Genomic DNA, 18369 nt, shown 5'->3' with positions numbered 1-18369 from the left:
AATACAGTCAAACATTCCAAGGTTAAGGTTCTGGAGAAAAGGGAGTCCAAAGAGTTTGTTTCCTGATACTGTATCAGTACTAGAGCATACTGGGAACGTTTTGCCCACCTGGGCCACAATGCATTTCACAGTGACACTTCCACTGACCTGGTATTCACATTCCAATTTCAAAGGGCTGCACATTATCGCAAATGAAGCCCACTGTCATTGGTGTCACCTGGCATCAAAGCTCTCTCTCTCCAGCTGGAGTCATTCTTACAGCCAATGCAAGGATGAGTGTGTAGACTCGATAGCCAATGGCACAAACAGCACCTGTGTGTGGTCCTGTCTGCGCATCAATTGCAATGGTAACCAGAGTGGAGGTTAGCTGGGCCTGGGAACAGAGGGGAGAGGAAGGAGAAAACAATTGAAAGGGTATCAGGCTCCACTATTTCCAAATTGCCTCTGGGGATGCCAGGGGTGGGCACTGCGGGGTGGGCGTCCAGTGGGTGGGTGGGGATGGGGGCGCTATGATGGGAATGAAGTCATGAATCACCGTCGCTCATCCATGTTATCTGCCAGGTACAACAGGGACGTGGTTTGCGCATTACATACGTGATGGGTTTAGTAAATCTGTGCTCCACTTCAGCTTCTCACGCTAAGCCGGGTAAGTCAGTACAGAGCACCCACATTACTGTGAAGTATGATTTATGGTTGCCCTGTCCCATCCCATCTATCCATCTGTTGGTACGTGCCTGGGGTGTGTGTATCTGCTTTCGTCCGAGCTCTCTGTGTGAAGGAGGGCCACATGTTGAGTGGGGAGACAGGAAAGAGTGTAGCTTTTTTGGTAATAGAGGTTTGATTTGGGCTTTACACTTTTACCTCTTTCATGCAACCCTATTTAGAATTTCCAATCGTATGTTAGGCTCATCTCACCTCAACAACCGCTGCACCTCATGCAGGTGAATGCATCAGATGAAAGCAGCCCTTAGACAGTCATCACACAGTGCACCACTGTGGAATGAGCACCAGCTGGAGGAGAAGCGCTACTCAGCTGATGACATCTGTGCAACCCGCAGGCACCTGAGGAAGCTGTAGCCAATCTACCCACCGTCATCCTCTGCGGAACCAAGTCGCTGTGGGCTCTCATTTATTGTAGGCAGACGATGTAGCCAGTTTCTGACTCAGCCTGCAGGCAACACACACACCTTGCTGACTGAACAATGGAGTAACCATGCAGATTTACTTTTATTTTACTAGCATCTCCACACGTTTGACGTGAAAACAACTGGGCGAAGGGGTGTGCAACCTAAAAACCTTAACGTTGTCTATGTTGTCATAGACTTCTGCTGAAGAGACAACAGCCAGCAATCCGATGTTATGAGAGAGCGACAGGATCTCCAAGCAGAGGAAACAGTAATGAGCAAAGCACAAGAGCTGTAGTGCACCCCTCTGGTGAGAGAGATTTATTTTTCCACGAAATGCAGAGGAAAATAGCACCGGCAAAACTATTTACATAGGACAAAAAAACGCTTTGGAACAAATGCACAAAACTACTTTTCAGTTCTCCGATTACAGCACAGCACTACTCCATCTCTTCAGCTTAGTGCTCACTAGTGATGTTACGTTCACGACCGATCCGAGTCTTTTGAACGGCTCTTTGGTACGAACGAAGAGATCCGAGTCGTACTTGAGAGCGGTTCATTTTATCGTTGCGCCCGAATTTCACTGCGGGCCTTAGGTTCAGTCAGTGTAGCATAGTGGTTATGGAGCAGGAATCATAACTAAAGGGTCGCTGGTTCGATCCCTGCTGTGCGAGAGAGCCTGATTGTTTAATGGCGGTTACGTTGTAAAGCACAAATACACAATGACATCAGGTCTGGCAATACGAGTATCATTAAACTATATGATTATGTCGCAGATAAACCTAGTAGGCTAATCCCCGCCCCCTAAAGGAACGGAGCCATATGATCAGGTGTTCTGTCGATTTGTTCCTACTTTCTCGAAATGTCCTACTGTAGCGTAGATCGATAGTTCGTATCTATCGATCTTTGCTACCCTGTCGGGAAATACTACCGCAAGTAGGTTGTGCTACCTTAGAAGCAAAAAAAGGTCTGTGATTCTTTTTTACCTTATCAGAAAATGGTTCTGAGCTAATTACATTATTGTTTGTTATGAATCTGAGAGCAAACTTTCTTACATCTATCTGGAAATCAGAACACGTGAATCTGGGTTGAGGTCTTTCTTTCATTATTGTTTTCATTAATGATGTCACGTAAATTTTAATAATTGGCATAGCCTGCTTACAATTTATCCATCACATAAACTGTATGTATTTCGACAGTATGTATTTCGACATGTATTTCTAGTTTACATGCTGACATGTAAATTTGTAGTCTATCTAATTCTATCTGCCCAGTGCTGACCAGAAGCAGATGGGCTCCCCCTCTGAGCCGGGTTCTGCTCAAGGTTTCTTCCTGTTAATTGGGGAGTTTTTCCCTTGTTTTTCCCCACTGTTGCCTTAGGCTTGCTCTCAGGGGGTCTCAGGCCTGGGAACAATGTAAAGCTGCTGTAAAAAGCGCTATACAAATAAAATAAAATTGAATTGAATAGTCTGTTTTGTCCATCAACACACACTAATCAATACCAACGTAAAACTTTAAGTAGCATATTTTGATATTCTAAACCTTATAAGAAAAGACTACCAGGATGTAAGTATAGAATGTTCTGATCTGAAAAACCTTATCAGAAAATGCTACCAACATAAACCTACAGGTAGTGCATTTCGATAGCGTCATAAGTAGACATAAAGCTTTGTTCTAAAATCAAATCAATTTTATTCATCAATTTAGCATACAATATTTTGTTATCAGAGGATCAATAATCACAAGGCAATAGCACATAAAAAAATTAATAAAGACAATAAATAAATAAATAATCTCACAATAAGCATGTTTGGGGGATCTGTGTACAAGCGGAGGTGTTTGGGGGGGTGGCCTGCATGTGTGTGTGCATGTGTATGTTAGGGTTATCTGCATTTGCGTTAGATGGTTTGTGTGCCTGTGTATGTGTTTGGTGGGGCGGTTTGTGTGCATGTATATGGATGTGCATTTGTGCATCTGCTGTAGCTAACGTTAGCTAGTTAGCCAGCGATTATACTGAGTCTGACAGCATAGGATAGGCTAAACTAAGACTGGAGTTGCAAGATGCAACTAAAATTGTGTTGAAACTTTGCTAACACAACGGTCTAAATTGACAAGCTAGCTATCTTAACTAAGGTGTAACTAAAGTAATGACAGTAAATGGGCTACGTAGACAACTTATCAACATCACCTCACATACTTTTCGTGTCGGGCAATCCGCTCTGAGGATCGTGAAAATGAATAGGAATAGACCGATCTCCGATCAACGAATATCGGCTGATATCGGTGCCCGATCGTTCGGTGCATCCCTAGTACATAATAAAGTTGCCACTGATTGTGTGTATGAACATTACTAAATATGAATTCGTTGAATGAATGCGTGTGTAACGGGTGGTCTCTTGCGTTGTGTTTTCATGTGATGTTACGTGGGTCGGCGAGCGAGCGGGTTTCGAACCGAGGTTCTTACTGCTCGCTGCCAACCCCTTAAAGCCAGCGTCGTTGCCAGTTGAGCTAAAGGCAAATTGCCGTTAGCCTGTCGGCGACAACGCTACTTAACCAGGTCTCAGGGGGAGTGACGTAGCTGCTGCAACCACTCGGCTACCTGCTACCCGCTACCTAAGGCTTTACGCAGGACTCACACGAGCTACTTCAGCTCCGCTACACTTGCTTGTAGCTAGCGATAGTCAGTTATCGGTGTGTTATCACTAGCTGAAACTACGATCAACCTTTGGCGATTTAGATAGCCTACTAACCTTCTGACAAGTAGCCTTCCGCCAAGTAGGATGAATCGATGGGTTTCCCGCGAAACCCGAAGAACATGATGTAATTATGATGTGCGCATGCGCAGTAGCCGTTGGTAGGACCGCTCGATAGGTAGGAGAAATCGACAGGACACCCCGGCTCCCTTCAAAGAGCCGTTGTTCCCATCACTTGTGCTAACCCCCAACTGCATATTGGGAACGGCTTATCTAGGTTCTCCCTCTAAGATCCTCCCCCAGAGCATACCAACTGAGGGAAATCAATTGCCGTCATCAATTTAGTTTCAATATTTACACAAATTTTATTAGTAACAACAATATTACCCACATTTCTCTGAAAATATGATCAATAATCGTAGGCTACTGTAACACTTTACAGATCGATGTAATTTCATCGTTATCCTCCCCTACATTAGTTTAACTTTTGTCAATAAAGTTTCGCTTAAGACACCGTCACATCGTTTCCGTCACCTGACAGTGGTAGCGCGGCACTACGCTAGTTAAACGGTGGGCTGAGTTATTTCACCTTTATATTAAATTTACAAGATTCCTTCAGCTATGCACGTTTTCCGAAATATTTTCCTGTACATTTAACCAGTGTTCCAATAACTGGCTTTAATTCAACTAGTCATATTATTTGTGTTGATGCACGTAGTTAGCACGCTTACGGAACATAGACCGTTGCTCCCTGGCTATGAACCGGCATGCTAACTTTGGTGCTGCTCTCGCCCGTCTGGCTACCATTATGGCAGAACTACAGGAGCAATGCAATAACAGTTCATCATTTACATTTACAGTGCAGTCATAAGTAAAACGATTTTCTTCAACGATACATTGTCGCGTTTTTTAAAACCGCAAACACCTTATGCACTTATAATTTAGCGTATGAAGGAACGGAGGACTAATTCCGTTACAGAGAGGAACGCTGTCCTCTGCCTTCCTCGAAACACTGCTGGGATAGATGGAGAGCTACAGGGCATCCCGGTGTCAGATGTCAGCCTCTCAGCCTGGGTGGCACATGGCCAATCAGTTCTGATCCTGGTCCCCATCTCCAAGGCATCCGTCGCTCCCGCCCTTGGGGAACACAGGCTGTGTTACCATAGCAACAGAAGCAGCACCTTAGGGAAAGAATGGCTCCAGCACCTGAATCAGATTGGTTTCAGTGAAACATCTGTGTGTGTGTATGTGTGTGTAGTAATAATGATGCGGTAACTCCTACAAAAGACACACCTAGACACACCCTTACAGTGTGTGTCTCTTACAGTACAGTTAGTGAGGCTGTCACTGTCCAAGGTCCTGCAGCCTTCCTGGGCTGCTAACAGCAGCTGGTATGGCCCAGACATGAAAGCAGCCCTCTATATTTTCCTTGCTCCTCCAGAACAATTGCTCTGCTGCCTGATCCCTGCGATAAACTCTATCCCACTTATGGGGAATAGGTGCATTTTTTATACTTGCCTTGCGCTAAGCATTTCTTCTTTGCGTCCCCCCCCCCCCCCCCCCCGGCGACAGAGTCTTGTCAAGAACAGAAGCAGCAGCCGACACACATATGCGCACTGTATTTTTCCCTCAGTAACACACTTCATTTTTGGTGATAAGCAGGCATGCTCAGTTCTCTCGGCTCAGGCCCCTGTTTAACACTGGGTGATGTGTTCACATTAGGACTGTTTCACGATGTTAATCAGTCAGGTGGTAAAGCAGTGAGGGAGGAGGAGGAGGGGGGTTAATGAATGTGGTTTCCTTTCCTCTATATATCTGCAGCTCTCTTTCAAATTATCTTGATTGCTGTCTACCTTTCAAGCACAGTCTAAAATTTTCATGTTTGCTTTGCCTTGTCTGAGCAGCCCAATGAGAGTGTTCATTTGAGCCTTCACTGTTTGGAGGAAACCAGTCAGGGTTTGTGATTGGTTCTTATGTTCATACAGGAGTGCCTGACTGCTGTGTTATACATGAGTTGAAACCACTGCTTGTGTTAGTAAATATTTGAGTGGCCATGTTTTGTTACTCTAAGTTGAATGGTGTTGGTTAGTGTCTCAGTAAAGTAAGGGGTGACATTGTTCTACATTGCTTGAACAACGTTAGAGAGAGCTTGTGTTAGTGAGAACACATTAAACTGCCATCTTGGGTTTGACTGTAAGATGTGTTGGCACTGACTTAGAGTCATAAAATTCATTTAAAGTTCTGATTTAAGTAGTACCTTGAATGAAAAATGCTAAGACTTCTGAGAACAGTCCTAGATGCACTTTGTGACGAGAGTCTGCTTGTGTTTCATGACAAGGCTAAGGAAGAGTGTGTAGTCCTTTGCCTTTCCTCTATCTGTACAGAGATAAAACACAAAAAGAAATGAGAATAACATGGAATATTGACTACTTAAGGAGGCAGGTCAAGCAGTTTGCTTAAACCAATCATGTGATAAAATCAACACTACCGGAGAAATTAAGTTAATTAAGCAGTGATGTGTCTTAATAGACACAATACAAGACAATAAAGGTCTTTATGAGCTAATAAACAGCATCAGCTCCCAGTCAGTTAATTCAGTCATTACATCTAATTGCTTCTCTCCACTCCACTAGGTAACTGTTGAATTATGGGGAGGGGATGAGTCAGCCGTGGGAACCAGCACACACAGATACACACACCCACACAAACTCTCACAAACACACACACATCTTGACCAAGACAAGAGGGCAGCCATGATAGTGCCAAAACATGCTGAAGGTGCCATGGAATTTTGTGCTCAATGTCAGCCATGTCCCAGATGTTTTTAATGGAATCTTAAAAACACCTTTAGACACCCTGGAAATGAGGTGGAAAAGCTAGCCAGGAAATCTACCCTCGACTGACAGTGTGGTACCCTCTGAAATTGTGGTAAATAACACGTGCCTCTCCACAGTTTGAGAAGGTATGGAGTCCAGCCCTCTCTCTCTGTTACTTATCCTGCTCACAGGTGTCCTAGCAATCCTGGCAGTGCCTGCGGGGCTGCTGTCCTCAGCAGAGGAGCTGTATCCCAGCCAGACGCCTCAGGAATCCAGCTCCATGCCCCAGCGGAGTCAGCCCCCTGCTTCATCCCTGGACCCTGTGTCCTGGGACGAGGGGTCCAGCAGTGGGATCTGGGACACCCGGGCCATCCGTTCCACTGCAGCCTTTGGCCTGACGGGCTCGTCTCGCACCAGCGACAACTCAGTGCACTCTGCCCAACCCTCCATATCCAGCAGGACAGAGGCGAGCAGCTGGGCTCCGTCCGCCGGCTCTGTCAGTGCTGACGCGGAGAGCTCGGGTCGTACCGCCCTTGACCTCAGCTCCGCTCGGCCGGTGACTGAACCGGCACCCAGCACAGGGGTGGTGTGGAGCACAGGGCCTCCCAGCGAGCGAGGTGACACCCCGGAGTCCTTGCACACTCTGCAGACGGCGCCCTTCGAGGAACCACGCCTGGAGGAGCCCACAGACTCCAGCGGGCCATTCTACACCTCTGAGCTTCACCTCCTCACCTCCTCCTCCTCCGCATTAGACCGGGCGCCGAGCGAGCCTGCGGGGACAATGCCCGACGAGCTGGCCCCTCCCCACCCCATCACACTGCGCGAGGCGCACCCCCCTGAGCGCACCCCGCAGCAGGGGGGAGGGGACGGCACTCCAGAGACACTGCCCTCAGTTACCGCATCCCCAGCAGCCACCCCTCCCTCCACCTCCCCCAGCTTCAGCTCCACCCCCACAGACTGCAGCACTATGGCAGAGACGGTTGCCAGCACGCCCGGCACCACTGACGGTGCCGGCGCACCTCCTGCCAACACCACTGATACACTCAGCTGTGCCACACATGCCTTCAGCTCAGAGGGCAATAGCACTCATTTTCCTACTGTGGAGGGCAATGCCACTGACCCGGTGGGGTCAGAGGTCAACTCCACAGACCCGTACCCTGGCCCTGACGGCAGCATGGCGGCAATGCCCAGAGGGGGCCAGCCCCTGCAGGCGAACGGCTCATCCACCACCCAGCCTCCCTCCACTGCCACCGGCAACTTCCTCAACCGGCTGGTCCCTGCCGCCACCCGCGGCCCCCGGGGACCCAGCAACCACTCAGGGCCTGCGCTGGACCCTTCACACCCCCATGCCAGCATCTGCCTGGGCAAGATGGACATCGTGTGGATCGTGCTAGCCATCAGCGTGCCCGTCTCCTCCTGCTGTGAGTGCAGCTGTCTGCCACAGTAGCTCTTGTTGTTTTTCTTAAAAAATCACAACCAGTGCAGAATCATAATTTGCAGTCTTGATGTAATCATTTGCAGTTCATAACAGCATAGCTCCTTGTGTAAAGAGTCACCCGTTGCTCAGCACAGGGAGGCACCACTAGCATATTTGTATTGAACCATGACTTGGTGAGGAGCATGAAACAATGCAATATCGCTCTATACCGTTTGACCTTTTTTGCTGTGACTGCAGTTATCTTTACTGTGTGAAAATCAACAGCTCCACCTCAGCTGTCACCTTGTCTGAAGGAGACTTATACTGTAAAGGTTCCACAGTACCAGATTAGCACAAATTTTAGGTAATCCGGTGTTAGTCTATGTTTGCTAATGGGACTAGATGGATGTTAGTAAACTCTATCTCTAGCAGCTTTTTGACCCCATGCACAGGAGGCATGAGGTTGTTCTTCCACCTGCATATAAAATAATGAAACCAAAACCTCAGTCCTGTTCTCCAAGTATCTGCTGCACCACACCGCTATCTGGCACCACCATACAGTCTACCCACCAGGCTGGGTGAATGGCTGCCAGTGGGACAAATGGAACGGTTACTTGACTGACCTCCCGTGTCCCATCACTCTTTGCTCTGCGCAGCTGTGCTCCTGACTGTGTGTTGCATGAAGAGGAAGAAGAGGGCGTCCAGCCAGGAGAACAACCTGAGCTACTGGAACAACACCATCACCATGGACTACTTTAACCGCCACGCTGTGGAGCTTCCCCGGGAGATCCAGTCCCTGGAGACGGCTGAGGTAGGCAGCCCTGAGCCCCGTGCTGTCAGCCGATCGCTGTCGGGTCTAGTCCTCTGGAGTGGGCTCTGTCAAATTCATCATGATTCCAAGTGCTGGATGCAGCATGATAACATAGTAGCTATGTGATTGTGCATAGACAGGGATATTATCATTGCAAGAGTTGCAGTTGGGGCATGATCAGATGTCACTGGGTTTTGCAATAATATCCCATGAAGAAATGAGTATGATCCACTAAATTATTGGGAGTTGTGAATGGGGAGGCTCCCTTGGTAAGAAAATATGCTACCAAAATGCTGTGAGATCAGTGGTTTTGTTTTAGTTCAACCTCCCCTGCTTTCTCAGTGAACTAGCAGATTCCAGAGCACACTTTAGTAAAAACAGGGCAGTCCCACAGTGTCATGTGACCTAGGTGTGTCCATCTGATACAATGATATATAAGGCCCCTGGACTAAATATGTGTCTGCCCTTTGACCTTTGGCTGTGATAACGTTTTGTAGTGCCTGCCGTATTAGAGGTATTACAGTTTAATTGTACTGTAATGTAGCAGTGATCTGTTGCTCCTGCAGAGCCAAAGGTCCATTTGTCTTACATATTACCCTAAATCATCTGTTTCTGCAGGGCAGAAGTTCAGTCACTTGTTCACAGAAAAGCAGCCCCTTTAGAGGCCAGTGGTGTTTTCAGGTGTTACTGTAAAACCAGTTGAGAAACCAAAACATACCTCTTTCTTTTATTAAAGCAAAGAATTTGGTGAATTACAGTTAGAGAGGGATTTAGTTGAATTATGTAGTGTGTCTTACTTTCAATAACAAATATTATATATTTTTGCTTTGCATTAACACATTTTAAATATATTTCAATATAATGGCCTTAACAACCATGTGTTTCATTTGCATATGGACAGGTAGCCCTTGTCCTGCAGAAACTGGAGGTAAAGTCAGAACAAACAAAAAAGATAAAGTCAAAGTGAAAGGCAGACTGTTTTGTGGCTGTCTAAAATCAGTGTTCACGACAACTACTCTAAAACAAAATTACAGAGATGAGCTGATCTACTGTTGTACTTCTTCCTTTACGGAACAGTAATTGTAATCACAGTACTAAAACCTATTCAAGTAAGCTGTGAAAACAATACAAGATTTTCTTCATATTTCTGTTGTAAAAAAACCAAGGGTGTGTATCATTTATTGTTTATACTTTATGGCAGCGTTTCCCAAACCTCTCCTGGAGGACCCCCTGCCCTGCATGTTTTAGACCTCTCCCTGCTCCAACACAGCTGATTCAAGTGATTAACTCGTTATGAACTCCTGAAGCTGCTTAATAACAAACTGATCATTTAAATCAGCTGTGTTGGAGCAGGGAGAAACCTAAAACATGCAGGACAAGGGGTCCTCCAGGAGAGGTTTGGGAAACGCTGCTTTATGGCATGGTTTGTGGACAGCCATTCTGATTGTCCATCTCTCTGATTCTCAGTCCTGCTCCAGACATTTTCCATCTTTCCCTGCTCTACCTACCTGACTGAACTCATCATTGGTACTTTTGATTAGCTAAGCACACCTGATTTAATCAAGCAGCAAGAATAGATAGAAGATATGCGGGACAGGGAAGCTTCAGGAGTAGGATTGAGAAACACTGGTCTACCTATTACGACAGAGAGGCTGTACGCTGATCTGGGTTTCCTGTGGTAATCTACAGCACCCTCTGCTGTCTGAAGAGGAGTACTGCATCAGACAGCATAATAATGGAAGGCTGCTTCTACAGCCAGCTTGATTAGTGCAGACATTGCCTGTTTGAGTAAACGTGGTAATGGAGAGTGACAGCCTTTTCCTCCTTTGGACATGATATTTCTTATGTTTCATCACAGCTTTCTGTTTGATTGGGATTTCACGGGGTCTCAGTTTAATTTTCCAGCACCATTACAGTCTAAACTTCTATTTTGTTTCTGGTATGCATTAGCAACATTCCAAATTTCACTGTGTGTTTCTCAACACTTTTTTACCCAATTGCTCTTTCTGATGTTTTTTTTTTTGGACAATGCCTCCACCCCTGGCTTGATTTCTTCCACTGATGGTGCAGGAGGAGAATGATGGCAAGGGAGGGACGTGTCTGGGATGTGCTTGGTGACACAGGTGTTCTGTCCTCTCTCTGCACCCCTCTGTAGCGCTGCTGTCTCTACTGAGGTCAACCAGTTACCCCCCCCCCCCCCCCCCCCCGTTAGCACAAACAGTTCTCTGGTTAGCTGCAAAGTTATGACTCTGTCATAATAGCAGATCAACATTAAAAGAACATTATGTGGAGTAGTAGTAACATTTACTCACTCACTTGGCAGAAAGTTTTATCCAGAGTCACTTACAATGCAAGATACATTAATATGCAGTAATGATGTAATTTGCTCTGGATAAATTCATTCTTCCAAATGAGTTAATATAGATGTGAAATGTGGTAGTTTGGTAATGTACCTCTCATGCCAGAGTGTCTTTTTAGAATTAGCAGTGTGTGTTGTGCATCACTTAGGGAGGTACCTTACCCAGAATCCACCAAAGGAACCACCATAAATACTCCAGTGGACATATAGTGGAGACAGAGCTTAAAAACAAACCTTTTTTCATGATCTGAGACAAGCTATAAGAGTGAGGTGGGCCTAGATTGAATCTGTCTCAGAAGGTGATATTTCTGGGGGAAAACTGAGAAATTGGGAGAAAACTGCAAGAATTCGCCATTCATGAAACAGATTAATTGTTTCAGAACCATAGGAAACTTAAATTAAATTTTCACGTCAAGCATCATTTTTTTTTCAGACCTCTGTGAAAATGGTCTGAATCGTAGTGTTATAGTGTAAGAACAACGTTGAGAGTTTTTGTAATCTTTGTGGATGCTGTGACAGTCATCAACCTCAGTCAAATTTGGCAAATGTTTGCATCTAGTATTTGTATCAACTTTTTGCAATGATAACTCATAATGACAAGTCATTATTGAATTAGTCCAACAGCCATAATTTCCAACGTTACAATACTCATGCCAGCTGTGAGAGAATGCTACTGTGCACGCTGGAAAGCTAATTAATTAATGCTTCACCTTACCTAACTGATCTTATACCTGTTTACTATTAACTGCGCCCTTGTGTTCCAGGAGCAGGAGACCTGTTTGCCCCCCAATGGAGACTACCCCGACAGTGGCATGGTGCTGGTCAACCCTTTCTGCCAAGAGACGCTCTTCATTAACACAGACAAGGCCTCTGATATCTAGACAGACACTGCTGGCTTTTTTTGTGATGTCATCAAAATGAGACAGACTCAAGAAGTCTCTGTTGCTTTCCCTTTTCGCTATGGTTGTCGACCATTTTTTATATATGTGGTAAACTTTCAGAGACTGTGCTTTATATATAAAATATATACATAAATGAATAAAAAATGAAATAATGAAACAGAAGCTATTTACTATGAGGGTGCGGCAGAATATTTTTCTGATGTACATTTTCTACGAATGCATAATTGTTATAAGGGTTTTTATGTCTTTTTAAAGAAAACAATGTTTGGTTTTGGTTTTGCTACAGTGGCTTGGTGGTGAGAGTGTATTTGCAGCCGTTTAAATTCTGCTGAAGAGAGAAAATGTATAAAGTATAATCATTATAGTGGACTAACCCAAAATATTTCTAAAATTCAAAGCCTGTTGAACTTGAAATCTGTACTTAAGTACTTGAGCAGATGTCAAAGTTTAGTGGAGTGGCTAGCTAATGATGTTTAGCTGCTGGTGGGACAGTGTTCCTCTAGGCAGAGGGTCAGTGAGGGAGAGCTTTTGTAGAAGATAGAACATGCACTACAACACCAGTGCAACACAACCCTGGTCCTCAAGGGCCACATTGTCAGCAGACTTTGGTCCCTGGCATGTATGAATGGGTCTAGCTTCCCTCCCCAGTTCTGAGAGTCAAAGAGAGCTAGAAAACCCATGGAATTACAGCCCTCTAAAATCTATGTTCAGTAGCCCTGCTGAAGTGGAGGGACCACTAACACTGATCCCCAGCTGTAGATGGAATTACTGAGATATTTCAGTCTGTGGGATGTTGTGCAGACTGGATTTCGGAACGGGATCCTGAAGGGGCCTGTCCCACACATGTCACCAGCCTGTAGAATACCAGGGGGACCACATGTGAATGCCTCAGTCCCCCCGGTAGAAAAGCCCTTAAATAATCATGTTTTTTCTGTACCAGTCTGTGTTCTGTAGTGTGTACGTTGTTTATGGTTTATGTATTGTGGGTGCAGGTATGTGTGTGTGTGTGTGTGTGTGTGTGTGTGTGTGTGTGTGTGTGTGTGTGTGTGTATGTGTGTGTGTGTGTGTGTGTGTGTGTGTGTGTGTGTGTGTGTGTGTGTGTGTGTGTGTGTGTGCATGTGGTCTGGTACTCTGGAGGAGGTGGTGTCTGGGCTAGATTTTCTGCTTTAAGGGTAGATGATGACGTCTATGGCTTTGGCCTGGATCAGTCTTGATCAGCCTTGGCCTGCTCCACCCTTTGAGAAACAGACCAAAAACAACACTGAAACTGCTCCCACATGTACATCTGTACCAGAGCAAATTGTGTTTTTTACTGTGTTGTGCAGTTTTTGAATGACTGTTTGCTTGATTGATGGTTGCAATAGAGGTAGTAGAAATCGACCAATAAAACCTACTGAGATAGTATTCTATGTTCGGTAATTACCATAAACACAATGGGACCAGGAGACTTTGTTGGTGTAAAGATCACCGATGCGAATCACTGTGGCTCACCCGACTCACCTCAGCTGTTTGTGAAGCCAGATTGTACTGTCACTAACCCAATTCAAGGATTGAAAATGCATTCACTGAACAGACATTAAACCTTTAGTTTTGTTACCAAATCTGCTAATCTTTCTTGTATTGCACTATATTTTTATTCTGTCTTTTGATTGCTTGTTCCTCATCCTCAGATGCGTTGCAAAAGATCAGGTCAGCCATACGCATCTTTGTTTGAGGCTACATGCTTGTGAGTTTTTTGTTTTTTGCTATCTGACAGCGCAGACAGCTGTGGGAAGTGTTGTACTGCAAGAGGGGATGTAGAACCATGTAAGAAAAGATTCTTGTTCATGTTTTAGAATTCTTGTCTTGCGAGCGTGTGGCAAGGATGGTTTAACTTGTATCCAACAGCAAGCCTTCTTTTGTAATGTAGTATATACACTGTACTTTTTAATGCTGAGCAATAAAAATGCTTTGAAAGGCATGTGTCTCACTACCTGAAAATGGCTTCCCTCCACCAAGGTGGACAGGGGCCCTCTTGAATGTCTTTTATTTTCTAAACAAATCCAAATGACAACACAAAGTTAACTTTAGATCAAAAACAGCACTACCTAAATGGCATTAATTTAACAAGCAGTGCAAGCATTGAGGTTGACCACTTCAGAAGTGGTAGCTTTTGACATGACTAGGCATTGTAACCATAAGCTTCCTAGAGTCATGCACCACTAGCCCAGTGTCGTAGATCTTGCTGCCTGCTGATTGTATTTATTTGTTATTGAAATGGAACCAAGGTCTCACTGTAGTGATTAAACCAAAAACCAGTTGTTTGACTCACTGACTGAATCATTTTACAACATGTCTCTTTCTTCTGTGGTTGCCTGAAAATACCAATACCAAAATATAACCACCAAAACCACACAATATATACTATATATTCTAGGGGCTTGTTCATAACCTGATGTACAGCTATTGTGTGTTCAGTGCAAACTTTGAAATCATTACCTTGGTGAGTCTAGCTGTACCATCTACATTCCATGGTTAAGCTAATCTCAGTACATCCAGACAATGTACAGGGAGTGACATCGGATATGGACAGTCTATGTTGCTCTCAGTTATGGACTGGTTCATTTATCCACAGTCTTTGTGACTCTGGTATCACCACTCTTCTGGCAAACTTGTTCTGGCTTTGTATCTGCTGCTTGAATAATTTGCATTGTCATGAAATTATTGTATGTAAATCCGCAGTAATGCTATATTTTTTTAAAAAAAACAACGGGGAACATTTCAATTGTCTTGCATCTGTTTGCATCATGTTGTTAGTTCCTGTTTAGTTGAGGGTATGAATAAATATGGAGAGTCCTGTATAAGAAGCAGCTATACATATGTTGATGTGCTGTGTGCATATTGAGTGCAGTCTTGTAAAAGTCCAACACACCAGCAATCCCAGTCCAGCCCTCTCAATTAACACTGTTCTTACTGTCCTCTCATTCCTCCTATTCTCACCCCAGACCATCCATTTCCTCTCCATTCACAATGAGATGACAGATTTTCGCAATGACAGAGGTGAAGTACAGAGGGTTTCACAATTAAAGTGACTTCTTCACGGCTCAAAACTAAAGCAGACGCACAGTCTCTGGTACTGTTAATTCAGCAAAGAGTTGCAGTCTTTTTATGGGTTCTAGTTTCACTTTAATTTGTATATCTGCATGTCTGTGTATCTGTATGTCAGACCTCACACTTACACCGATGTGTAGTTTAAGCTGAGAGTACAGAGATGAGAGAACTGGGCAGCTCCAACGGTTTCACTGCCTCATGCATCTGTTATGTCATCCAAAATGAAGCAAAAAGAGGGCCTAGTATATAATGTACAGTAGCCATGTTTACTGAGCATGTCCATTTAGTCCCCCACCATGGTCTGTTTTGGTTCCTTACCAAATGAATAAACACACAGAGAGCTGAGCAGCACAGAAGGGGTGAAAGCCTCCACCAGGTCAGTGCGAAATGATGACAGCACATTTTCCACACACAGGTACAGCAGTCAGCCCTTTCATATGCAGGCAATATTGTGTACCAGTGTGGAGTGTTGGGAGTGGTTTGTGTGTGTGTGTGTGTGTGTGTGTGTGTGCATGTGTGTGTTTGGTGAGGGGTGGGGTGAGGAGGTTCAAGGAAGACCACTGGAGCTTTCCTGAGAAGTACAGTAGGCCAGTCCAGCTAAAAGCATACTGATAGTTAACAGACAGCCATGTGGAAAGAGGCAGTGCTGTTAATGAAGGGAGGGAGAGCACCACTGCCACTCTTTAAGAAGTGAGATAAGCCTCTTCCAAGATAAGAATCCTCTAACCAGCTGGCTGTTCTACATAAGCAGCCCTGATGGATGAAGGTACTAGATCAATATTGGCTGCATCCACGGCTCTGCCCTAGCTGGGTGGGTGTGCTTCAGCTACCGCCTGCCAAGCCTCAAGAGCCACAATACCTACCTAATGGAGTGCCGTGCTAGAGTGTGTGGAAACTGAGGTCAGAAACTGGAGGGGCAGATCAATCAGCACTCGGACCATGGGGCCTCCAGCACAGGGATATGACGTGCCCGATGTCACACCCAGAAGGACGTCTACAGGCAGGTGGGGAGAGGAGCGGTGGAGTTAGGGCACTTGTTTTGGATTCAAGTGGCAAGAGCCTAGATTGTGGAGAATGGAGGAATTGAATGGGACCTGAGGTGTTTTAACAAATAAGAGCAGAAAAAGAACAGTAATCTAATGTGGAAAGATGGAGAGCCATCAAGGGGTCCGATGTGATGCAAGGTGCAACAGCAAGAGAAGGGATCACATTACATTATTTGCATTTAGCAGTACCTTGCCCAAGGGAACTGCAGGAGTGCCCTAGTCAAACCAAATCGAACCAGCAACCTTTTGGTTACGAGTTTGCTCCTGAACTACTGTGCTACACTGCCAGCCCAACCATTTACACAGCTGGGTATTTACTGAGGCAGTTGTGGGTTAAGTACCTTGCCCAACAGTACAGCAACAGTATCCCTGCGAGGAATCAAATCAGCAACCTTTCAGTTACAAGGCCTGCTTATGAGCCACTATGCAACACTACATGCTAACCTACATGTTTATCCTTGACAGATTTTTCCAATTACAGTACGGTTGCTTTTGACTGAAAGCACCTTCTTGTGAGAAATTAAAATTGCAGGTCTTATCGACGAAGATGGGATTCGAACCCATGCGTGCAGAGCACAATGGATTAGCAATCCATCGCCTTAACCACTCGGCCACCTCGTCACTTAAGCCTTGTTCATACCTGGTATTAACATGTGTCTTGGGTGGACAGCACTAAGTACAGGTGTGACACGTTGAGATCCGATCTCTAAGACCACATTCGAAGGTGGTCTGGGCCACATATGGCCACATTCTTTTAGCAGTGTGAATGCAAATGACATCATCTGCTTAAGTGGAAGTACGTACTCATTCGCGCACCAACGGCTCACACCGTGTGATTAGCTGTTTAGTAGTGGTGTTGAAAACGATTCTTTTTAGTGATTCGGTTCCTTTCGCTCAGTTCAATAAAATGATTTGAATCTTTGACTCACTGATTCGTTCATTTCCATTTCCGGGCGGCATACACGAATCTGTAAATAGTTTTACTGCATTTTAAATGTTACTCTACATTGTTCCAAACATCATGTCCATTATTAGCCTGCTCTGCGGCAAAACAGCACCTGTGAAACCAAGTGTCAATGAAAATAATAATAATTAAATCATAATATTCATTACGTGAAACTGCACCATGCTATTCAAACAATCATGAAGTCGCAAAGTATACTTCATCTTTAGGGAGGTAATAGAACCCCACATTTTAACGAGTATAAGTACATGTCATTTGCTAAAACTAAAAAAAAAGCACTGAGGAAAAAAGAGCCACGCTTATATCCGAAGCGAATAACTTCGTTTTACAAGTTTTGAACAAACCCAGCCAAGACATTTTAATATAGGCTACTTGTAGGCCTAGTCAGTGATGTCGTATTATTTGTTGTTAATGTAGACATAGTACGCTACAAATGTGATGCACAGGCTTATGCATCACATTTCTGTTTTGTAGCCTACTATGTTGATTTGTCAGTATTTATTAATAAGGTCTTTATTCACGTTAAAAGGAAACGTGATGTCAACATTAAATATATCGTAGCCTACGTAAAATTGCAGTTGTGATAAACAAGAACTGCGATAAATTGTGGGCACCTAAAATATGCTACTGCTAAAAAATAAATAAATATAAAATAATATTGCAGGTAGATGAGCAAAATAATATTTAACATTGTTTTTAAATCCTGTAACAATGTCACGGAAGCGCTCTGATTCCTTTTGCATCGTCATAGTCAATGGCGGATGTAGCCCAAGGCTGCTATACTGAGAACTAGCGATTCTGGCAACACGTAGCCACCAGGTCTTCATAGTCAGTGAATCTTTGGAGTCCGAACGAACTGGTGAACTGAAGACTCACAGTTCCTTTGAGTCCGAACGAAATGAGGACTCACAGTTCCTTTGAGTCCGAACTGGTGAACTGAGGAACTTGTCAACAGTTCATCAGGTCAGTGGGTGGACTTTAGAGTCTCCGTAGTCACCTGATCTTTTGCATTGTCCCACATCGTCAGCTGTGCCGAGATGGCCAGTGGGAAGTGCTTCGAGAGTTTTAGCATTTCAGCCATTGGCTAGTTGTTGTCATGAGTGTACTGCTGATACAGTTTTGTGATAGGCTGCTTCGTGGACAGACC

At 44.6% G+C, this 18369-nt stretch overlaps 1 protein-coding gene and 1 non-coding gene across 2 annotated transcripts; one reads left to right on the top strand and one right to left on the bottom strand.

Moving 5' to 3' along the window:
* The first annotated feature begins 6538 nt into the window (after positions 1 to 6538).
* Positions 6539 to 13112, top strand: LOC118772761 (transmembrane protein 108-like). Its single transcript, XM_036521351.1, has 3 exons — positions 6539 to 8054; positions 8707 to 8861; positions 11985 to 13112. The coding sequence occupies exons 1-3, from the start codon at positions 6782 to 6784 to the stop codon at positions 12099 to 12101; spliced, it is 1545 nt and encodes a 514-aa protein (XP_036377244.1). The 5' UTR covers positions 6539 to 6781; the 3' UTR covers positions 12102 to 13112.
* A 3685-nt stretch (positions 13113 to 16797) lies between these two features.
* trnas-gcu lies at positions 16798 to 16879 on the bottom strand. Its single transcript has one exon. It is a non-coding gene; the product is annotated as a tRNA-Ser (tRNA).
* Between the last annotated feature and the right edge of the window lie 1490 nt (positions 16880 to 18369).

The sequence above is a fragment of the Megalops cyprinoides genome, chromosome 2, assembly GCF_013368585.1.
Source record: "Megalops cyprinoides isolate fMegCyp1 chromosome 2, fMegCyp1.pri, whole genome shotgun sequence".
Lineage (NCBI taxonomy): Eukaryota > Metazoa > Chordata > Actinopteri > Elopiformes > Megalopidae > Megalops > Megalops cyprinoides.
Note: the sequence above shows the minus strand (reverse complement) of the source record. Positions and strands in the feature narration are given on the sequence as shown.